This window comes from Bactrocera oleae, chromosome 5, assembly GCF_042242935.1.
Source record: "Bactrocera oleae isolate idBacOlea1 chromosome 5, idBacOlea1, whole genome shotgun sequence".
NCBI lineage: Eukaryota > Metazoa > Arthropoda > Insecta > Diptera > Tephritidae > Bactrocera > Bactrocera oleae.
Genome location: NC_091539.1, coordinates 51186499 through 51212240, shown reverse-complemented (window position 1 = coordinate 51212240; position 25742 = coordinate 51186499). Strand labels below are relative to the sequence as shown.

At 31.4% G+C, this 25742-nt stretch overlaps 1 protein-coding gene across 2 annotated transcripts in view; it reads left to right on the top strand.

Annotated features, from left to right (window-relative positions):
* Positions 1–25742, top strand: part of mew (multiple edematous wings) — a 193898-nt gene that overhangs the window by 7688 nt on the left and 160468 nt on the right. Inside the window, exon 1 of one of the 2 annotated variants that reach the window (XM_070109411.1) lies at positions 839–1345. The exons of the other annotated variant lie outside the window; for it this stretch is intronic. Within the exon in view, the coding sequence (XP_069965512.1) occupies positions 1035–1345 (311 nt within the window). The 5' untranslated portion in view covers positions 839–1034. Of the gene's footprint in view, positions 1–838; positions 1346–25742 lie in introns of those variants that run through there. 2 annotated transcript variants of the gene reach the window in all.

Sequence of the window (25742 nt, the reverse complement as noted above, 5' to 3'; positions counted from 1 at the left end):
TATGTCACAGTGCAAAAATGGGCGAAATCGGACTACAACCACTCCTACTTTCCATATAACACCATTTTAAATTCCATCTGATTATTTCACTTTCCACTATGCAAATCAGGCAACAATGACTGTATCGGGATAAAACTTTGTGTGAATAATGCGATTAAAGTATGCCACCTTGTGGCCAAAAATTCTCTAAATCGAACCAAAACTGTTTAAGCCCCTAAGTACTAAATATGTGGACCCCAGTGCCTATAGTTGACCTTCTACCGAAAATATCAGCCAATCCACAAAGAAATCTCAAACGAGTATACTATTTGACTTTGCGAGAGTATAAAATGTTCGGTTACATCCGAACTTAGCCCTTCCTTACTTGTTTTTTATAATACTTTCTTGTTTATGTTTTGATGATTTTGGGTGTTTCACAAACCTATACATATTCAGTCATCACTCAAAACACATATATTTTTATTGGCTGGAATATTTGAAAAATTTATTTCTGAGTCATAAAAACAAACCAAAACAGCTGATTTTGGCAATGTAAAGAAATGTCAAATTAAAATTAATTATTAAAATATTTATTATTGAATTTTGGACTAGTTTTGTTACTACAAAAATATGTATCTGTGTTTCATATATTTTGTTAATTCATTGCTATAATTTACGATAATATTTAAAACGTCCATCAAAAATTCTCATTTGTTTTCAAAAATGTAGGCATCATATTTAATAAAAAATTGAATTAAAATTAATCAAACATATGAAGAAACTCGAAACAAAAATATTAACGGCAAATTTAATTAAATTATTACTAAACAAATTATTTACTATTCTCTGCAAATACATATGTATAGATATGTGTGTGACTGCAACACAGCGCCGGTAAAATAGTTTTCCTCAAAATATTAATGCAAAAAAAAAGATCCGAAACGTGAATGAAACCAAAATAAAATATTAAATAAAGTGTTGAAAGTGTTTTTGAAAAAAAAAATAGTGAAATTTTTTATTTGTCAGTTTGTGATATTCAACAACAACAATTCATAATGAGTGGTTATTATATTAAGCAACCGCCACTCGCATCCAGCCTCACAGCGCTGTCAGATCAACATTATAAAAGTGCCAATAATTTAAAAACAGCAACAAAATGCAACTCTGCATTACAACGACTATTTTCATTAACAAGTTTAGTGCTGCTAGTTTGCTGCATCTTTTTACACATTCCACAAAGCGACGCCTTCAATCTGGAGAATCGTTTGCCAATAGTCAAGTATGGACCACATGCGAATTCATATTTTGGCTATTCCATTGCAACACATACGGTGGGCGAATACAATTGGCCGAATAACACAAAATGGTGAGTGGAAATGAAGATATATAAATTTGTAAAGAATTTTGAATGTAGCCTGTTTCAATTGGAGAGTTCTGAACCCTCAGACGGTGGGTGCTTCCTAATGGGAATATATGTTGTAAGCTAGGAGATGTACTCTGACCGATTTATTCGAGATTCAACGTATTTCATTTTAAAATACATCAGTATCACAAAATATAAATAAAGAATATGTCTAGATAATTTTTCTCAAAGGTAATCGATTTAGGCTAGATACTTTAATATATTGCTCTAGATATATCCGTAAATATTATTATTCCAGTCTTCAGTGACCAGCTGTTAGTCTATATAATAATTACAGGTTAAGCAGTGGAATACAAACATTATTCTAGGTTGAGTTGGTAGTTTTAATCATACTACCAGTTCCATTAACTAGCTATACTAATTCTTAAATCAATTCGTAATTTCAATTCCTGCTGCTTTTGGTGTATGCTAAGGAAACGTTGAATTATTTAACAAATATTTGGCTAATCTTCTAAATATTTATGGAATAAAATGTCAGAATAAATTTAAACCCAATCAAAAAATGTTCATTCAATCAAAAAAATTCATAGGGCTTAGAATATGTTCCGCCTCCAAATAATAGTCATGCTTATATCGAATATTTTAGCATGTCTAACTTAAGGGGGTATTCTGGTATAAAAAGTTGAAAAAATCGAAAATTTTTTGTTTAAATTTTTCGATATTTTTGATATTTAAAAATATCTTCCCAAAAGAATTTTGCAAAATTCAAATTATTTTCAAAGCTATAGCCGTTTTAGTGTCGTGGCAATATCACCGACTTGCTTGAAACAATTTATTTCAATACGATCAACGGGTTAAAACTTGAGTCTCAAATTTTAACCCGTTGATTAACTTTAACTTTCCTCTATCAAGAAAAGATAACTTTATAAAAATTATTGTAATACATTTTGTTAAAATTTATTTGTGTACTTTTGAAATATGAATAAACAAATGATAAAAAAATGGATAGTATAATATAAATTGCTTTTTTTTACCATTGCTATAAAGGTCAGAAATAGTCAGAAAAGAATACTTTTTTAATAAGGTAACCAAAAATTCATTCATAATAATATTTTATTCAGCGCCTCATACTTTTTATATTATGTAATACAATAATTCTATCAAAAATCGATAGCAATAACCAGTTTCACCAATAAAGATGCCACTTCATTCAACACAAATCACATCAGACAACTCAATACTTTTATGCAAATTGATTAAGCAAAACAAAAAGTTCATTCAAAAGTATTTTGTGTGATGCAATAATGTGTTGCACTTCAGTAAAATCGAGAAGATGAGCGCGTTGAAAAAATGAGTAAAAGCTAATTGTAATAAATAAAGTTATCTCTCCCCCGTAAACTAAAGACCTACAATATATAAAGCTGGTTTTTGAACGATTTATGTGTATATTTACGTTTTATTTATGCAATTTTATATGTGGAATCACCGGCAGCCATCACAAAATAAACAAACGGCATAAAACATCGCACAGAAAAATGCAGTTATCTGCTAAAATTCCGCGAATTTGCACATATTTCCATACATTTTATTGCAACTGCACTTCTCTGCTTGATAAAAAATAAACTCAGAACTAAAAGAACAGAGTTGCATGCGAAAAAAGTATGCTATAATTTTTAAATCAATATTAAATAAACACAGCAAATGGGAAAATAATACAAATAATAAATTATGTAAACTTATATCCACAATTAATTATAAATATTTACTTATATATACTTACCTGTGATCCGCTTAAAAACCATGCGTATCAATTTGTTGGCACAAACGCAAAAAGTAAATTTGCGCAACATTTTGGCAATAATCTAAGTGCTGCACAAACAGTAATGTGATCAGCAGAACTTTTGCAAAAGCAAACATAAAATATTATATCCACAGTGAAACGGGTTTTAAGCAAAAAAATTAAATTCAAAGATAAAAAAATTTTTCAAGTTGTTCAAAACCATTTCCGGTGTCTTTTTTAAAATATCTTGTTTATGAATTTTAATTTAATTTATATACTAAAAATATATAATACACAGTTTTTTGGTATGAAAATTTTTGTAATAACAATATATGTACAATGCGAAAAAAAATAAATTGCATTTTTATATTACTAAACTTATATATTTCATACTTTAAGGCAAGTCTTAATATGAATTTAATACCTAATATTTTCTTCTAATAAATGGCTGCGAAAATAATGTTTTTAAAGAGAAAGTTTTAAATAACAATATTTCTTTGTATTTGGAAAGAATTATTGTTTTTGAAAATTTTCTCTTAAAAAACAATATTTTCGCAGCTTTTCATAAAAAAAAAATATTGTTTTACATCAATAAATATTAATTATTTTCATTAAACTTATCAAATATAATATGTTTTTGTTAGATAAGATTACATGTGTAAGATCTTGTTGACTAACGTATACACAATTCAAATTATGTCGATCTAACAGTAAACTGTCCTTTGTACTTTGTTTGGCATGCAAAATATTTCTCAAATACCTTGTAGACTGCGTCTACAATATTTACCTTAGTACGACAACAACAAATTTTATCTTTATCTTTAAACGAAGTTTATTTTTGTAACAAACCTCAAAATATTTGCTTTAACCAAATTTTTTAAAAAATGTTTGTTCAACACATTGTAAACTCGCTTACTCACTGGATACCTCAAAAAAAAAAAAAACCTCTTTATGATTTATATAAGTTTGTGGTTCGATTTGTCACTTCTTAAGCTTTGGAGATAACAGCTAATATGTATGTATATTTTTCTGAAATATTACATTTACAATTTGCTTTTGCGATTTTTTTTTCTGATAGCATATTTAGTATGTACAACATTTACAAACATCACTCCTAGAAATATCGATACATTACAGTATTTCTATAAGTTCTACAATTTTGGTTTTCCGCCTATTTCCTGAACAAGTTTTCTTGCACAAACCAAACCAAAAGCGCAATTCACACATTCATTTGCATCCCTATCAAAATCACATCGTTGATCGATGCTATTATTGCCTACCGAAATACAGCTTATATATATGAATCTTAATATTTATACATGTATACACATATGTATGTATTTCCATGTGGTTTTATGCAATATCAGACAAGCAACTTCTACAGAATTATTCTGAAAACACCACAAAATGAATTTCCGCAATAACAATTTGCTACTATTTTTAACTCTTTTACATGTGCACATATACAAACTGACGTCAGTATGTTTTCACACAAATATATTTTGTTTCAATGAAGGAACCATTTACGATGGACTTATGTGGGCCTCTTGAATTTGGTTCAAATAAATATCTTTTTGGTTGGAACATTTACACAGTATGTATATGATTATAACATAGCCTTCCTCGATTCAATTGTTTGTTCGATTCGCCACTGTGTTTCGTAATACTAGCATCGGAACCGTGTCTACATATTTGGAAATATTTCAATTGGTTTTCAGTTCTTCCTAAAAACTCATATGTACGTTTATGCACTACACACTATTGAGTGACGTGACCTTTACTTCATAGCATATCGTATTAATGTGTGGTTTAGGTCGATGTCCTCAAGAAACTGGGTTGGAAGGACATAAGGCTGAAAAGGTTGTCATTTCTGCATAATCAGATATTACCTAAAGTTGTATAAATAAATTTATGTTTATGAAAATAAGTGTTCAACAATGAAGTAGTAGGTGCATACACTTCTCATTTTCGAGAAATACTTGTATTTGGGAGGAATTTGGTTTTTAGGCTACAATATTAATACAATTTATGTTGTGATATATATTTTTATATCCTAAACAGGGAATATTAAGTTTTTTTCACAAAGTTTGTTACACCCGTATGTACCTACATATATACGCAAACGATCAGTTGTTGAGATATCGATCTGATATTTTGCACAGTTTATTTTCCTCCTCATTTGTCGGAACCGCCGATATCGGATCACTATAGCACATAGCTGCTATACAGACTGATCGATCAGAATCAAGTTCTGATATCGAAAACTCTTTATATGTCAAGACATCTTTACGAAATTTTGCATAGATTATTGTCTAAGGCAATGCTACAATTTTCTAACATATTTTTTAGAATCGGGTATTGTATCATATAGCTGCCATACAAACTGACCGATCAATATCAAGCTAAAGAACTTTTATGCACCTGTCCAGTGTGTTAAAGCTTCGATGCAACCGAATTTCGACAATTGCTTTCTATTGAGACATCTAACAGAGTAGCGAATCGAACATTCAATTAGTAAAAATTAAATATATATAGAATAGCCAGCTCCTATACGACGTAATCGAGATATAAACATAATCTTTGGTATTGATTCTAACTGGTTAACTATGTATGTTGTTGCTTCCACAACAACAATTTCTATTTATAAGAGAGCTCGAATATAGCGAGCAGATAAGTGCCGAATCGAGCACGACAGTTATAAATAATGAGCATAATTTATGGGAAAGTAAGTGATTTAGGCTCAGTGTGAACTCATCTTAAGCCAGCTTATTGCATGTTTTCGTTGCCCACATAAATTATGGGCAAAAACGAAAATTTTATTAAAATTCATGCGATACAATTTACATAACACCAACAATAAGCACAGCCATAATTTTATATATACTTTTACATATGTACTTATGTATGTTGTATATCTTCTAAACGTACATACAAACATTTTCAGCATACTCCAATGGGGCATATGTACGGGTGCTGCTGTTGTTCGTGTAGGGCGTTGTAGGCGCCGCATTATTGTTGAGCCGCGTGGTACGTAATTTTTAGGGCGTAGCAGAATCGTCTGCCAATTTTGTTTTTATCTTATGCGTCTATATGTTGTTACTGTTTATCTATGTTATGTATGCGAACCTGCTTGAACATATGCCATAATGCTCAAAAATGTGGAAAACAATTATAGCAAATACATACATGGTAATCTACGAAGCTCAGTGTAATGATGTCATTAGTTTGGCCATTTGCGGCTTGGATTTCAGTGTTTATACCTTACGCGTACTTTACACATACAAATTTACACAATGTAGCTGTTTTTTTTGTTTTGCTGTTGTTGTGCGTATTTTACAATTTTCTATGCCTCATTGTAAACTTTTGTTCCAAATTAATTAATCGCTATATTATTCTGCCGATGGAGAGCTACTAATAAATGTTCATGTTTTAAATTGTTGAATATGTGTACTGTATTAGGGTGGACCAAAAAAAACTAAAATATCGAATTTGTGGATTAAAATGAACCTTTATGTATATAGAGAAAAATCGTTTAGCTTAAATTTAAAAACTGTTTGTAAGCCTTTCAAGTTTCATATATAAATAACACGGAAAAAATCTGTTTTCTTTATAAATACCATAACTTCGTTTTGGATAAAATTTGCCCTAAGGATTATTTTACAGTACAAAATTTCCTAAACAACCTATCTCAATGAAATTTTTTCTAATTCAAAATTTTGTATATTTAAAAGTTTTGAAAAATGAAAAAGTAACAAAATAAGTTTTGAAAATTCAGTGTTTTTGATTAAAAGTTGTCATAATTAACACAAAAACCTATATTCAAATAAAATAAATATCGTTTACAATCTAGTTTTGTCAAAACAAAGTTCTTATATTTATTATTTTATTTAGCGCCCAATGTTTGGTCTCAATATTTATTAAGTTCGGTGATAACTCCAGGAGTTGGAAAATTTTCAAATAATCTTTTTGTGATAAAATCTCCGAACAAATCGTGTCAAGTTGTGTTTCGTTAATGAAGTTGGTTTTTCATCAACTTTGTTTTCATCTTTTTGGTAGTCTTAACCATAGTTTCACTTTACAAAGCTTTTAAAGATAAGAATTTTTGATTTGGAAAACAAAAAATTACCTTAGTTAGAATTTTTAAAAACTTTTTTGCGTTACAAAAATCAATGTAAGAAATTTTATCCTAAACGGTATGTGGAAAAATTGGAAGTCTAACCAACACTTCTTAAAATTAAGCTAAAATCCTACCTTGCAGGTATACTTATTTCTCTTTACATATGTTTTATCCTGTAAATTCGATAGGTGAGAATTTGACACACCCTAGTGTATATATATTATGCTTACATGTATAACATACATATGTAGTTTATGACTATTTCGTGTTGTTCCATTTATATTTACGCGCAATATGCAATAGTTAGATTATAAAATTTATAACTACAATTGTTGTTGTGGTTCTTATTTTTAGTAGAGATACTGGGAAGCTTTAACCGAAACAAAAATTTGTGAGGTTTCCCAATAGCTATGAATTTTTCCAAAATTAAATTGATTAACTTTGTTTTACGAAGGCTTATATAACAACCGATATCAAGAAGGTTAGGGTACTTATCGTTCGTCAATAATCATATACGAGTAACTACAGTACTCGTATCTACGTTATGTAGGATATGTTCATATGTATTATTACGAGAATATTTAGTTTTAGTTGATAGTGCTCGATGAAGATTCTTCGAAAATGTATAATAAAGATAACGGAAAATAAAGCCCTTCATTTCTATCAATGACTGCCGATTAATTTATAAGATTAGTTATATAATATACTCACATACCTATATAGCATACATATATACTGGACTATTTGCTGAATTCGTTGTAATTACGTGAAAACATGAAAATAGAGTAACTTTAGCTACATCGAAGCTATAGTACCCTTCACACATGCTATTCTTATAGCATAACATTGTATAAAAATATATTTGTCTTGATTTTGATCGCCCAGTTTGTATAGTAGCTATATGCTAAATTTGTTTGGAGCTTATAGCGTTGCCTTGAACAATACTCAATACTAAATTTCGTGAAGAAATCTAGTCAAATATAAAAGTTTTTAATAGAAGGACTTGATTTTGATCGATCAGTTGCTATGGTAGCTATACCTAATAGTGGTGCGATAACGACGATTCTGACTTTTGAGCAGCTTCTTGGTGAGAAAGGAATGTGTGCACAATTTCAGAGCGTTCTCTCAAAAACTGAGGTATTGGTTTTGTATCTTTCTGTTAAGTAAAAAATGAAATTCTTCAGAGAACTCATTCTAAACACTAATTCAATCCTTAGCTTAACCAGAATTCTTTTATCCGTAATAACACCACATTAACTGATTCATCAGCTGCTATTACCGGTTTGTATCGGTCATTTGATTTGCTGGTATTATTATTGTTCGTTGTTTTGCTCTGCACTCTCATACGAATAATTCACCTTCAACAGAACATCATTTAATTGTACACACCATTCACGCTCATCAAAATGCCATAAACGTAGCTTGTTTCATTGCACGCTGGCTTATTTTATTATTTTCCTATAATTTCATCTACACAATTCGATAATAATTGACATACATACATACATATGTACATACATACATCAATATGCAAATTAAATTTCATTATTGTCAGTGATTGGTTTTGCTTTCAATATAAAATATTACACACCCCATAATAAGTAAATAATTTCAGTTGCAAACAAGTTGTAGCTGTTGGTATTATGGTTGGCGCATATAAAAACAATAATAATAAATTGGCAAAATGGGTTAAAAGGGAAAAATAAACTATAGAAAAATTAGCAATGAACGAAACGTCTGTTCGTCATTATTCATAAAACAAAAAAAAAAAAAAACAAAAAAAAAATTAAAATAAAGTAATCATAAAATTGCTAAAAATGACGCAATAAAAATACAACAAAACTCTTATTAATTACACGCCGATTTGTTGTTTTTACTTAATGTTATTAGCTTTATTGTTGTAGCGGTATTTGTCATTTGTTCCCCCCAGCAATTAATCTCATCTCAAATTGATCGTACCAGTCGAAAGGTTAATCGAACACAATCGTTTCTATAAAGCTAAGTATGAGTAGATCGACTCATAAATGAGTAGTCGCGAATTGTGCTCTTTGCTTTTCTTTGTTATTTATTATTTGATATTTTTATTATTTAATTTTAATTTTAACAAAAGGCAGAAGGTCAGTTTTTTAGTTACGGAATTTTTATTTTATTGATTTTTTATTTTTGATTAGTAATTTATTTATAAACATAAGTATACGTGTGAGAAATATACACGTTCTTATCTTCAATGCTTGATTTACTTTTATTGATAGATAATATAATATTTAGAAATTATTCAGAATTATTTTGTTATTGATGATTAGGTTTTTTCTATCGTGTTATACATTCGTGTTGTACGTGGTTTTTTCTTACTTATGTTATCTTTTTTATGTACTCTCCACTCTATATTCTTTCACCTCGTTTGCTGACTTACAACGGAATGAATGATTAATTTGCAAAAGTACACTACCATGTAATGGAAATTATTGGCTGATTACACTGCTCTAAGTGGTTTTGCCCTTAATTTAAGATGCCCTTAATTTAAGATCGATTTTGAATATATTTGCGCTCAAAATTCATTAAACTATTTAAAATATCGGGTTTTTTTTTTGAAAAAGAATTAAGATTAGTAAACAGGCAGAAAAATGTCGAAAACATATTTTATTTTCAATAAACCACCTTTTTCTATGAGTATTTATTTTATCATTTTCAAGTTGACGATCTTTTATTAAGAACCAACAGTATTCTGTAGCGATGCCATAAACTTTTATAACTTTCATCCATCACTTCGACCCTGGTACTGGTAAAATCGCTCTCTCTGTTACTCACTATAATTTTGTAGTTTATATGAAAATTTATCCAAATGATTGTCAGCATATTTTGCACGACTTTTGTATAATGTGATGCTTTGTGGTTACCTAGGTGGTTAGTTTCTGACTATTACAACAAAACTTTTCTAAGCTTCACTTTCCGAAACAGTCATAACTTTGATAAAATCTGTACCTTTCATTAATTGCCGTATTTAAAAATCGTTAAATATTCCACCTCTCAACTTTTCCCTACAAAGCTTCGCAAATTTTCTACAAGTGTAATTGAAACACGTCCGCCGCATCGAAAAATTGCTTTATCATTCATAACTTGATCACGTATTAAATCACTGTGTTCATTTTGAGAAAATAGCTTTAGCCTAGATCTTTCACACTCCTATTCACTTTCGCCGGTAGACCGGTACCGACTTCTGCGAATTTGGCGACATCATTTTTGAGGGCATTTTAATAACTTTTGAAACGCAAAGCAAGATTTTCATTGAAACATAACATTTTGTAGACTGTAAGCCTAAATATATCCACGTTTGATTTTTATTCAAATCTTCCGTACTATTTTACGCATATTTTCGTTGAGTAGCCTGAGAGTGGAGATCGCATGATGCTTGTATGCGAGAAAAAGGTCACAGAATCCTAAACATGACTGGAATAAATTTTATTACTAACAAGCCAATAATTGATCAAAACATATGATATGCAGTAATGATAAAAGATAAAAATACTTTCATGAATAAATTCTCAATCTGGACACTTGAAAGAATTTAAAATATTGTTAAATACAGTATATAATTTTTTTCAGCATAAAAGTTAGTTTTAGGTCGGTTAACCGTCTAGAATTTTAACTTAAATAAAAATAGCTGTACTTTAATCTACATTTTTGACTTTTAAAAGAAAAAGGTCAAATTAAGTTAAAAGAGTACATCTTTTGAAATTAGCTGTGTTCGTTATAGGATATTCAGAAACTCGCAGCAGTTGCTGTTTAGCAACCAGTTTTCGCGGCTATAGCTTTGTAGTATCTTTATTTTACTGTTTTTGTCAGCTTATATCAGTAGAACCATTATTGAACAAGTTTTGATGATATTGAAATTATTATACAATAGATCACAAATTACTCAACCTATTCCGTACTAAAGGGAAATAAGAATTTTAATTTGAAAGATGAGATGAAACCTTGTTTACATTGTCTCTTTACTAAATCAATTACTTTTTAAATAATTTACATATTTAGGTTTCGTAAGAAATATTTTTAAAGAGTACTAAATTCGTGACGTGTTTCTTCATTATTATTCGGGTTTTGATAAATTTAGTCTTTTTCTCAAAAATGCAATCTCTCCAACAACTCAGAGAAATATTTGTTCAAGATCGTTTTAGTCTTAAGAGACTGTCGGCATAAGCATTTATTGTCGTAACACATTGTTAATTGGGTGGTGAGCGACTTTGGCACCTAAAATAATTTTGCTGTTAAAAAAAATATTCGTACAACATGTTCTCATAGCTGTTTACTAATCTTTCAATACGATCCTGTGAATTTATAGAAATCTTGACATCGGTTAAAATTAAAATGTTGTTTAACCTATGTATATATACATTTCTCTCCAAGATTGCAGATGAAAGACACATATTATATTTTTGTGTATCTTAAAATAGTTTTTGTCTATGGAAATTATGTATTAAATATAAATTAACCCTTACAAATATTTTTTGGCTCTTAATTCATTAAATACTTTTTTGGGAGAAAAACAACACAAAAGTTATGACCACTTATTCTAGGAAAAGTGAGAAACGACATAATTTTTGTGCTACTATGAGAACTCCCTACTAGAGAAGTGTCAGCAGGGAATTTTATTTGAAAAATATTGACGATAAACTAAAAATACACAGAACAAGGTAGACAAACAAACAATAAAAAAATCACATAAAATAAATATCTACCAAAATGCAGGCGTCTTAAAGTTAATACACTACATTAACGAGACATAAAAATGAGGGCACCTGCATCGCGCGAAGCGAGAACAAAAGAAAGAGGGCACACAAAAAATACAACAACAAATATACACGTTTGTGGCATGCAACTTCGAAATGCAGCAATAGGCACATTGAACTAAATCGGAAAGAACACGTAGTGAGGTATTCCGAGCATGCTTGTATGTAGAGCAAATTAACCCTTAATGTTGGCGCTCGGTCTGAAAAATACCGAAAAAAAGTTTTTAATTAAAAAATTTATAAAAAACGTGCACAAAAATCACGTGCATTTCATTGCCTTAGGCAGCTTTTGTTTGAAAAATAGAAGAAATAGTAGAATATTGAAGGCAGTTTTAAATAAAAAGATTTTCGTATAAAAGAAAGAAAAGTCGGCTACCGACACGTGCACTGAAAACGTGCCATTAGAACTTTTTTTTTAATTTAGGCGCATTGTTTTTCCGATTGTGTTTTATGAGTCAGCTGCAGGCTAACTCAAATGAATGAGTGATTGACTGGCTGATTGCCGCAAGCGTTTACAGCAAATTTTACAAGTGGCTATATACTAAGTTACTTTCATATTTTAACGCCCATTTCGCCTGTGTCTTTCGGGGAAAAGTATTTTCTAAACTCATAAACTCACCGGTAACACACGATTTGCGCCAGCAACAGGTAATAAATTACTCGAAACGTATAGTACTTTTCGAATGCAATGTTGATGATGATGAAGTTATCGACAGGATGTCAAGATTATACCTGTCAGATTGTCGCTTAACGATAAGTCAAAGAGACAGCATAAAGAACATTGACGATATTATAGTACCTTCGTCCTGTGCTATCGCAACTGACCGCAGTGGCCATCGGCAGCACGAGCGGCGGCGCTTCGACGTAACTCTAATTTACGAGGCAGTGCATAAGAAAGGAAAATCGAAGAAAAAAATACAAAAGTATTGTAGCATAAATTGTGCGCCAACACTTGACATCTCTTGCCCTCGCGCCACACTCATTTGTTTTGTCTGCTCAAATATTGCCGGCACATCGAAAAATACATTTTAAATTCCAAAAAAGTCCCAAAGTGTCGATTAGAGTGTTGCTGCTGCATATTTTTTCATATTTTCCCTTTCCCCATTTTTTATTTTATTTCACTTTCATGCACAGTACGTCAGTGTTTTCTCTCTCTCTTTGTGCATTCTGTGTGCAGAGCCCGGCCGCATCGTCATTTGCTGTCAATTCGAAAGTGTTGCAACATTTGTCATTCCTTAACTTTTCCATTTCGTTTGACATTTTTCAATGTCACAACTCATTTAACATTTGCAGTATCGCACTCGTACACTAATGAGACTTTCTCAATTTTTTCCTAAATTACGATGCCAGGCCCCCATTGTGCGTGTAAGGAGCGGAAATTCTTTATAGTTGTGAAAAATTACTCTGTCTTACAGCGGATTATGAGTTATGTATTTGAAACCAGAAACTATTTGTTCATGCTGACATCTGACACGGTCTTTTTAAATTAAATCGTATAATGCCGCTAATGTAAATATTTAACAGTTAACAGTCATTCATTAACGACAACAAAAATTTGTAAAACAATAATAGATATTATTAATGATAACTGGGTGTAGTCAGGAAATAAAATGTGCAAGTAGCTGTCTACGGGTAAGTTTTAGCCATAATTAGTATTGTTGAAAATTACTGTTTGGAACAGCTGGAGCTTATACTTGCTGTAAAGGTTTTATTAATTTGTTTAGTAAAGAAAATAGTTTTTTTAGAGATAATTTTTTCATATAAATCCAGGCTATAATATCCTTCACAAATAAATAATTTCCACACAAGAACTTGATTTTGATCGTTCAGTTTATATGGCAGTTATATACTATAGTGATCTGCTCTGAAAAATTTGTTCGAAATTTGTACCGTTGCCTTGTACAATAACCCGTGCCCAAATTCGTGCAGATATCTTGTCAAATAAAAAAAAGCTTTCAATACAAAAACTCAATTTCGATCGTTCAGCAGCTATATGCTATAGTGGTCCAAAATTGGCGGTTCCGACAAATGAGCAGGTTCTTGGAGATCGATATGTTAAAACCTGAGAGACTGGTTCGCGTAAACACAGACAGACAGACGTTCATGGTTATATCGGCTTATTTTGTCACGCCTATCATTTATATATTTATTTTATAACGTCTCCAAAGATTCCTTCTGGGTGTTAGATTGATATAAGAATTGAAGAGAGCAGATGTTTAGCAAGAGAAATTATCTAACTACGGCAGTGAATCCAAGAGAGTTATTGATCCATATATCACTAACGTATAAGGGTTCGTAAAGCACTCGTGAAGTCTGTTCGATCTTGCCCTGTTTATTTATATAATATAAAGAACGGAGTTGACAAAATACTAATGACAAAAATATTTAAATTTTTTAGGTTCAGCGGAACATATTATTTTGGAAATGAGAAATTTTTTTGAAGGCTGCAACGAATTATTCATCAACGGCAGACTTGTTTTCATTCGATATGCATACTCTTATATAATGGAACTTATAACTTTTTGAGTCAAAGTTCGGATTCGTCATATTTTTTATTTTTGATGATGATTTGTATATATGTTCCGGAAATCAATAGATTTCCTTTCCATTCTTAAGCGAAATCGGCTCAGTCTTTCAATATATATCTTTTGACTGGATTTGTGCAACTTTCAAAGTACTTCATCTTATTTTCTGTTTCGAGAGATCAGTTCTTCTTTTGAGCTAGCAGAAATCGAAATATTTTTTGATACATTTCCTATACTAATTAAAAATTAGTCGCTAGAAAAGAACTTTTCCACAACAGTTATTGTTAGCAGGCGTTCAAAGTTTTATCTGACCTAAAAAAGTTTCTCGCTCCTCCCTGTCAGTAGCTATGAAGCATTTAAAACCATTAACTTCCAATACTTTATGATTAAGAATGAAATAGGAATGTTAGCAGAAGTGTCCTTCACGAAATCTAGAAGTAGCTTTTACTATATACAAAGTGATAACCAATATCGATAATTAAAAAAAATTTATTACTCATGGTACATACAGATGTCTACAAAAAAATATCATTCTAATAAGTTGAATTTATGATAGCAAGGCTCCTGGTAAAGTACATATATGTACTTGAATGAGTGTGATATGCTTTATTAAATTTAGAACTGTCGATAACGGATTTATCAAAAATTGATAACAAACCGGTGCTTAATCACAAATTTGTCATACCATTTAATTGACGATTTATTTGCGGAACTAATTGTCGATAATGCGACAAAAATTATATAATGTTGGTGTTAGTTGAATTTCATCTAAACAAAAAAAAAAATTATATATATTTATGAAATCTATAATAATTAATTAATTAGAATATATATTCATTAAATAATAATTTTTTTTGTGTGCGAAATGCTCTCATATACACCCTGTATAAAATTGCATATAACTCGGTACCTGACCTTTTCTAATGCTGCGTTTGAACTTCACTTGTTTCCACGCATATACGCATAAATCACTTGTAAATACATATGTGTATGTGTACATAATATGCGTTTCAAGTGAAACATGACAAAAGCAAAATATAAAATAAAAGAAAGAGGAAGTGGAAGAATATTATTGCCTTCGCTACATGTAGTCTACACAACAGGTTGTAGCTAAGCAAGTACTTACCTGTGCTATATTATAAAGAAGAGAGCATGTATGGTGTATAGGTATATGTTGATGTGTATGTAAATATGCTTGCAAAGAAGTATTTATGCTACATTCTAGAAGCATATACGAAATAAACATAAAACACTTCGCACTTCTTTCAAAGGTCAAAGAAAACTTAGCTGCTGGGGTACTTATGTGCATACAGTGGGTCTGTAAAGTATACGGTAAATTACTTTACTTATTACCTTTCTTATTATAATTTTGGTAAATAAAAGTTACTGAAAGACATTGCAGTAATTATTAAATTATTTAGAAAAATCTATTTTTTTACCCGTACACCTAAGGTAAGCAATGGAGGGGCACACTTTACTCACTAAAGTTGAGTAATGAGAAGTTATATTATTTGGTAACAAATTTTATTTAGCATACAGTCTTTTTATTCAAAAAATATCGTAATATTCAACTTTAATAGGAGTTATAACGCTCAGTTATATTTGCGGTCAAATTATTATTTTCTTCTCTGAAATCTCTTCAATAGATGCAAGAGTTGGGTTGAGCTCTTTTTAATATATAACAACTTTCAATCTCAATTCTGTAAATTTACTTTCGACTCTATTAGTGTTTGAATACGCATAACCAGATTAATTTATGGCATAGAAGAGCATGTGAACCTAAGAACCCAAATCCACCCTATACGATTAATATTGCATTGGTAATAGATTTGTGTCATAATTAGGTCTGATAATTCACCAAAAAAGTAAGGAATCAGAAAATGATGAGATTCTACGTTATTTGTGATAGCGCGAATTTTAAATAACAGATTTTGATAAAGTTGTCTTATAAGTTTATGGTAGGTACTTATGTCCTATATTATTTTGAAATTTTTTATTTAGATAATAGTCCTTTTCAGCTTATGAAACGGATCCACTTCGCAGGGTGATATGTAAAATTTTGTAGTAGTTCTATTACATTTTCAAACTTGAATAGGGAAATGGTTAAACTCAAGTTTGTAACACCTAAAAGAAAACGTCGGAGACCCTATAAAGTATATATATAAATGATCAGCGTAATGAGCTGGCCGAATTTATTCAAGTCCGTCTGTCTATATATACTTGAATTAGTTCCTAATTTTTTGAGATATCGGCCTGAAATTTGCCACACGTCTTTTTCTCCGCAAGAAGACGCTTATCGGACTAGAATATAGCTGTCATACGAATAAAATCAAGTTCTTGTATGGAAAACTTTTTATTTGACAAGATAGCTTCACGACAATTTCCATAGATTATTGTCCAAAGAACAATAAAATCTCTGAAAAAATTATTTAGATTGGACTACTATAGCATATAGCTACCATATAAACTGACCGTTCAAAAGTAAGATAAAGATGTCATAGAACATTTTTTTTCCTATTATGTAACTTTAATTCGCCTTGAAGATTATTTATATCAAACAACATGTAAATATCAATTATTTCATATGTTCCAATATTTTATTGAATCACTGTAGGTAGAAAATATATTTCAAGAACATGGTAAGTTGTAATAATTCTAAACTATTAAGAAAGAAGATATTTAAATGCAAATATGCTGCTGGGGAGAAGATATATATAAATACACTTAAAAGTACAAATATACTACACATACATACTGGTATATGGTATTTATAAACATAAGTACTATAAATACTCGTATTCTTGTTTATAAAAATTATGAGTGTGTGTTAACAATTATAGGTCTTAGGAATATAAAAAGAACCTAAATCATAATTTTCCATTTACATTTCTCGTTCATAATGGCTTAACAGAAAATGTTGTCGAGGTGGGTCAGTTTGTCGCTTCGCCAAAGACGTTATGTTAAATTAAGCCTCAAGCAGATTAACTGAAATTCCCATTTGAAAGTCGTAAAAGCAAGCATTAGCATGTAGTTAGGCTGTTTAAAGCTATATTTTTATTTAAGTAATAGCAGTAAATCTCTTTGATTGACTAGCAATGGTATGTAAATGATTTTCCATATACACTATCGCTATAAAGATTCTACTACTACGACTATTTGCCATTCCTGCCGCTGCTGTCGTGTGACGAGCGGGGTTCGTTGACTAGCACTTGGCACTTATGTTGTCAATTAACGCCTACTTCACATTAGGGTTACACGACAACAAAAAAACAAAAACTACAACAACAACAAAACTATTTCAGTCCGCACGCGATCGAGTCAAGATGCAGTTTTTCTAACATGATCAGCGGCGCTCCACATACATACATACCATATGAGTGTAAGTGCTGACCAGTGAACGCGGAAGCAAGTGTATCCATACACAGATGTGGCTTTCCAAATTTATAAATATTCGGCTTTTTACGTTTCCCTATTTTTTGGTAGAAAATCAACTGAATACCATGAAATCGATAAGCTATGCCTTTAAGTGAAATCTTTTTTAAATACTTTTAATTAACTTGAAGAATGAATAGATTTTCCCTTTTTGCTGAGTTAAATTAAGTTTCCATTTATTATGAAAATCTTACTGGTGCAGTAAAAGTGCCCGGTCGGCAATCAATTTAGAAAACAATTGAGGTTTTTTATGAAATCTTTTGTGCTCTACATCTGATAAAATTTGGCCCGGATTGCATAGAATATAAAATATTTATTATTACCTTCAAAATAGGCGCTTCAGCCAATGCTTAATCCAATTTTTTATACAGTTGTTATAAGACTCGGCTGGAATGGACTTCAGTACCTTTTTTGGAGCACCGTTTACTAGATTGTTGGATAGTTTCGACGTCATATGAATGTAGGGTTCTCAGCAACATTTGTCACCTCTACTCCACGTTGTTGTTGCAAAAGATTATACTTATACCACAATAAGTGTCGTTATTATTCCTTAAACAGGGTATATTAAGTTTGTCACGAATTTCGTAACACCCAAAAGATAACGTCAGAGAGCCTATAAATTGTATACATATATACATAAATGGTCAGCGTCACGAGCTGAGTCGATTTAGCCATGACAATCTGTCCGTTCGTCTGTATGCTATTCTAATGATAAATGTTCTTTTAAGAAATCTTTTGTATTTGTGAAGTGTTTCGGTTCAACCGAAGTTAACGTTTTTTCTAGTTATTTCGAGAAGTTTTACACGAAGCCTATTTATTACAAGAAATCGTTTTGAAAAAGATTCAACCCGCAAATTGTGGTACCCGTCCAACTGTTGTCCCATAAATTGGGTGCTGATAGGTTTCGGTGCTGATTCCTGTGACGGAGTTCATGTGAATCCCACTTGGACACTAACTACATCGTTTCTTTGTAATGCTAGAAACTTTGGGTATGGATCAAGAAACTCTCATGTATTGATGAAGTGCTTTGACCTTAAAAAAAATATGCTGCCATGGGCAAATATGATATGACATCCAAGATCTTTGAACCTTAGTGTGCCGAAAACAGTCAAGGATAAAATTTCTAGATTATTCTATATCATCCAGAAAACTTTAACAATTGGCTCTAGCCAACATTTTGGCCCAAAAAATTTATTCCCCTACATAACTTCCCTATCGCTAATAGGTTTTGTGACTAGAATGTTCACGTCAGAAATACACTTGAATGCTCAACTTGTCTCTTCGAGTGACGAAAACTAATGGAACCTTTTCTGTAACTGAAACTGTCTCTTTAATATGCTGGACAAAATATCGAGATCACCTTCTTCCAAACTACTTTGAAAATTGGCTTCCGTCAACATTTTTATCCTATAAATTGGGGTAGAGAATTATACCCAATGGCTGATAGGTCTTGTGACTCAAAACTTCACGCCAGAAACAAACTAAAATTTTCTTATAATTGCAATCTTCTCTTCAATTTGTTGGAAATATTATGCTTCAAAGCTGAAATTTATTATTGAAACCAATTGCATCCACCACAAAAGGGTAGTGTATCTAAGCAGCGTTGCTACCGAAATTACTTGTTTCTAATGATTTACTCGAAATTCAAATGCCTCAAGTCGTGGCGAATCGTATAAATGAATGAAAGGGAACGGAAAGCGTTGAAAAGCACTGAATTAAATACTTAAGTAATAATTAAATAGCAGATAGACAAAGTTGAGCGCACTTTCGTCTATCTATTGGTAAATATATTATTGAGGAACCCTTTCGTGGCAACACTGGCACATGCTGATTAAAAGCACCAGCCGAAATTTTTCTAGTATTAAAACAACAATTAAGGAGAAGCGCGAACCGAAAAGGGTTTAATTTTTATGGAAAGCATAAACTGATGAGATAAATGATCAAAGGGCGGTTATAAGCTACTGATAAGCTATCCACATAGACACGCAGATAATAATTTTATGAGGCGCAATTTCGAAGAATACCAATTAAGTGGTAAAAAGAGGCGACCATTTGTATGCCAGAAAATTGTAAGGAAGGCGTTCGAGAAAATAAATTAGAAAAAATTAAAAAAGTAGCATTTTCCGGAGAACGTGTAGAAACTAATAAGTGAAAGTAAGTGCTACAAGCATTTAACAAAGAAACTCGGCACGACGATGTAGACAACTACTGTTTGGCCGAAAAAGTGAATGAAAAATTGCTCATCAAGTGCTTTGACGGCATGTCAGCGCCTACAAATTGGGCACACATATGCATTTACATAATCATAAGTATGTACTTGTTAATATATACCATACACGTAAATATATAATTGTATACATGTATGTATTCATGTGTCTTATGGAAACATTGAAAGTTTCATATGAAATTAATTCTGACGCGGCGTTTACTTTGCGTTCTGCCTACCAAATGTCAAATGTCATTACTTGTTCTTTTGGGTGTAATTTTTCATGATGAGTGGTGGGGAGCGGTTTGAAGCGATAAGTAAATTTAGAAACACTCTTATAGGCCACACATTCATATCCGATATGACACGCGCCCCAACTTTTGGCAGACAGCTGGCGCCCATGTGCTCACACAAGCACAAATTCAGAGCTAAAATTCATACATACATACATATACATATGTTATATATAACATCTATATTTATTCCTATTTATTTCCGGTTTGATATGAAATTTTATTCATGTTCAGTTTATGCTTCACGTTTGTGAAGAAAATTGAAAGTGACTAATTTATGCAATCGTCTTTGTAGTCTTATTTCGAAGTTTGTGTTGTTGTGACGACGAAAAATGGTGCCATATGAATTTAAAAATAATCATCAATATATTAAGTGGTAACCTCACTTGATTATCCATAGCTATATTTAGTACCTGGACCACCATAGGTCTTATTACAAGCAAATGTTTAATAATTAGTCCTTTAATGAAAAATGTATCAACACATTCAAATCGGAAATTCTTTTTTTTTTAATCAAAAATGCTCATCATTGATTACGCAACAACGCTATTTGAAAATATAAATTCTTAATGAATCAATTATTTTTATATAATGTTCTACCGAGTACCCTGCACTCTGCTATTACTCAATCATTTAACTCAAGTGGTCATATGAAATAGCTCAAAAATTAAATTTTAGATTACCCTCAAGTATCCTACTGCCAATATCAAATACGCCTCATCGAATACTTTGCAACGCTTAAATTGACTTTTACTGACTCACCGCACTCAAGCGAAAGCAGACAAAGCAGTGCTCACTTTGGCAGCAATATTATAGGACGCGAATAGCGTCAAATTTGAGACCCTAAGAATTGCTGACTTAATTTCAGATAATTAAATTCACTTAACACACGCTGCGCTAATAAATTTGCAAAACCGGTTGAAATTTATAAAAATTAAAAATTAAAATAATTAAAAAAAAAAATCTTTACAAAATCTCAAGCGATAATTTACTGCGGCTGATTGCTCATTTGTTCTGATTAACATCAACTCTCTTTAATACTTAAATAAACAAGATAATTCCATAATTTGCAGGCTAACTTGTTTGCAAAATGTGGGCGGTTTCAAGTGATGAGCTCTGTTACTTTTTTTTAATTTTTAAATTTTTTTCAAGAAAATGTGTTGAATATATTGTATATGATTTTATAATAAAAGTGAAGAACCAACTGGTTTTTTGGAACTAACATTTGTACATACATACATATGTTATATTGTTTACCTACTGCAAGTCCGACATAAGTCGAAAAATCCGAAATTTTTGAGTTAATTATGCAGGAATTATCATGCTCTGGAGCTTTATTTGTTGTCAATGTTTCTATTCCTAATAATTTCTTTGTAAGGATGGTATAAGCCGTCATTATTCCATAAAAAGTGATCGAAACTTGCAAACTTTAAAAGCATTTTTCTCGAAATTGCAAATTTGGAGTTATGTCGGTCTTGCAGTAAGCAGAAAATATGTAAATAACCATTTGTAGTCACTTTGCCCATTCCACTGAAAATCTTCGTCATTCCGCTATCTGCTGGGCAAACTGTTATACAAAGGTGCAATTTAACATTTTATGCGTTGAAGATCAATGTTTGCTTAACAGCAGTCAGCTGAGTGTGTTTATTTCACTGTTGCTTTATTCTTTAGTTCTTCACTTGTTTATAGCTTGTTATTTGTAAACAGAAAAGTTGCCTGCTCCAAAGAAACACAAACTGATTCATTGCGCGAACTTTTACTCATCACACTGACAAACGGAAATCTGAGTTAAACGTGTACATATGTACTTACAGCTATATAAATATACCTACTATATACAAGTAAATGTTATTAAGAAGTGGTGAAACACATACTCATTGTTTTAACCAACTTTTTTCGATTGTTTTGCTGTTAAATTCCCCGAAAGCTTACAATTTTTCTATGGAAATCTATTTTGTCTATCAATTGCCATTAAAAAGTTCTTAGAACTTTCAACTTTACAATTTGTCTATGACTCATATAAATAAACTATTGGCTCTTACTCATTGTAGCGACTCATTCATAAAATTTAAAATTTTTTGGCAGTGTTTCCACCAGAAATAACATTTCATTGCTCATTTGTTTTTGTTGCTGTGTTGCACATGTCGCGTCAAGTATCCTACCATTGTAATATTTACCATTTCATTCCTGTGAGTGCTTTCCGTTTTTATACCCAACGTATAAATTGGTAACGGCATTTAGTTTGGACTTATCGGCAAATATAATATTTTAAAAATTTTGTCCTCCTTTTGAGCAGATTAAAAATTTGTTGAGGCGGCTAATGTTAGTTACAGATCTCTCTCTAGGTTTGCTGAAGATATGACTGCCGGCTGTTTTAATCACAATTTTGAAAAATTTGGACAATAGAGGAGAAAGTGAATGCCTATTGGACAATGTCCAGTAAGAACACTTACGATTGAACTTTGCCAAGAACAAGTAGTTCAGTAGATTTCATACGTTCTACTCAATGCCAGAAGGTTCTCGCAGTCGCACAGAACCTGTTCCTAGGTCAATGGTTTCAGCGCTAGAACGCAAGATGCCAACGGGGATCCAACTCGTTCTCACTCCGATGATGAGCGGGATAGTTCATCGCTCACTCTTGCTAGCTAATCGGCTCTGCTATTTCCATCCATTCCGCTATGACTGGACACCCAAACAAGTCTAATAATGAAGTAGTTGTAGGGTAGACAGTCCTAGACTAATAAATTTCAGTTTGTGGCCTTGTTTTGTGTGGTTGGAACCAAAAAAAACCAGAAGTTTTACAATAAAGCTTTCAATTGCAATTTTGGTTCCTATAATTTAATCCAAGCAAGAAGACCACGTTAGAAAATCGCAAAGAGTTTAAGAGATTTTTGCAGGAAATTTGGGGATTAGCAGAAATTATTATAAGAATTTTTTTTAACATTTTATTTAAAAATGTTTAGCAATAGCAGAAACGAGTATGCAGTAAATCCTATGTTACAGCTTTGGATATTGACTATTTATTTTGGTTTCGATGTGAGAAAAGCCTTTCAAAAAAACTCTATGTATCTAATTTAGTAAAATAGATAAGTTATTCATATCATCATCAGAAATGCCACTTTGCAATTAAAAAAATAAGACAGTTTCATCAAAAACATTCTTTGGTAGGAAATACTTATCAACATATTTATTGATTTTTCAATAAATTCTTGATTTACCACAAATAGAATTAGCTCCTAAATGTATGCTACGTTTTGAGAAAAACTACCGTTCTTTTCAGTTCTTGAGAAAAGGAGTATTAGTTGTTAGAAAAACAAAAGAAAAAACATTAACTTCGGCTGCACCGAAGCTATAATACCCTCCACAGAACTTGATTCCGATCGTTCAATTTGTATGATTTCGTGATCTGATCTGAACAATTTCTACGGAGATTGCATTATTGCCTTAAATAATAACTCATGCCTAATTTCCCATACAAGTACTTGTTTCCGATTGTTCAGTTGGCATCGGAGCTATATGCTATATTGGTCCGATATCGGCCGTTCCGACAAATGAGCACCATATATGTATATATATGTTTTTTTTTAAATTTTTTTATAAGTTGGGCTAAATACCGCTCTAACATAGTTCCATTGGGTATAAAACATATAACTGTTATGCAACTTAATTCATTCCTCAGCAATATTTCCGAGCAATTTGCTATTTTGTTGCTGTGTTTCGCGTCTAGACGGGCGCCTCTGCTACCATTTGTGTCAATTGGCACACGCTGTCGCCCCAAAAAGTAACAACAACACAGCTACACAACTTTCTATATAATACTGTGAATTAATATTGTATTTGGAGTAGGAAAAGCTCTTGAGCAAACTCATATGCGGTCATAAATATTTATTTGATATCACGAAAAATACATACGACTCCTTGAATGTAAAATGTATGAAGGTTATGTACTTACAGACATATATACATTTATATAAGATTTTATGTGCGACAAATCCATTTTTATTACCCGCGTAAACATAATAATAATAATTTCCTTTGTCAAGTGTTTACAGTCATTTAAAAGTTCTTCGTCAATGAAGTATCCTTAAGGGTTGCTCTGGTGCTGCCACCAGCAGATCTCATCCCAATTCAATTTTGCAAAAAAAAAAAAAATCGTTTGTAACAGCAAGGGTAGCAATTGCTGCTGACTAATAAAATAAATATTCACGCGATTTAAATGTTTTTACAAGCAAATGGATTGTGTAAATGTGGCAGAGTGGTGGATTGGGTTTGTGCGTGTCACAATTTAAACCATCGTTAACATTTAATTACTTTATTAGCTTATAGTCCACCAATTTTTTTTTTTTTTTTTTTTTTTTTTAAATAAAGTAATAAAATTCGTTGATTGCTTTAAGTATAAATGGTGTTTAATTAAAATACTTGCTTGCCTGAGTCATAAAACGCAATCAATTTACCCCACTGACCTTAGATCAGCTTGAGTTTATCAATGATTTTTAAAGCAATGATAAAGCTTGATTATTTTTATTGCCTACAGAACCTCTACTCAATCACAAAAGTGCATACGTAAATACTGATTTTATTTTCTCGGAATTCGTCAATTCTCATGTCCTAAATTCTTCTGATTCCACCAACCATATCACTAATCTTGTCAATTCAACCTTTTCTAATGAATTTATTTTACGCATTTTTCATTTATTTATTTGTTTTGCAGCGTATTTGTTGATGTGCGTTCGCTACAAAGACGCTTATCCCAGCTTAGTGTCGCCTTTAATTTTTTTTTTTGTTAAATCTCTGGCTTGCACAACCAGCAGCACGTTTGATTGGCTTATAAAAGTGTCATCGGCGCTTATCGGTTCTCTCGCCTACTTTTGGCATTATCTAAAATTGTATTAAGTGCAACATTCCTTTCGTTTTAATACTGGAATACTTACTTACATATATATTTCCCGAAGCTGTTGCAGTTAGGTGCATTTGTTTATCAAATTAAAATACCGGAGTTCTGCCTGTCATTGGACTAAAAAATAAAGTAGCAATAAGTTTAGTTCACTTGTCCGAGATTTTGAATGAGTTAATGAGAGAAATAAAAGGTTTAGAAAATTATGAAAAGTAATTTGACGAGACGAGCTGAAAGCCTCTGAAGCTAGTGTTCTTTTTACTTTATACAATAATAATTTTATTATTATTTTTCATATAATTAAGTAAAAAAAACTTTTTTTTGACGAGAAACACACGAGTATGTATGGTTGTAATATTTACAAAG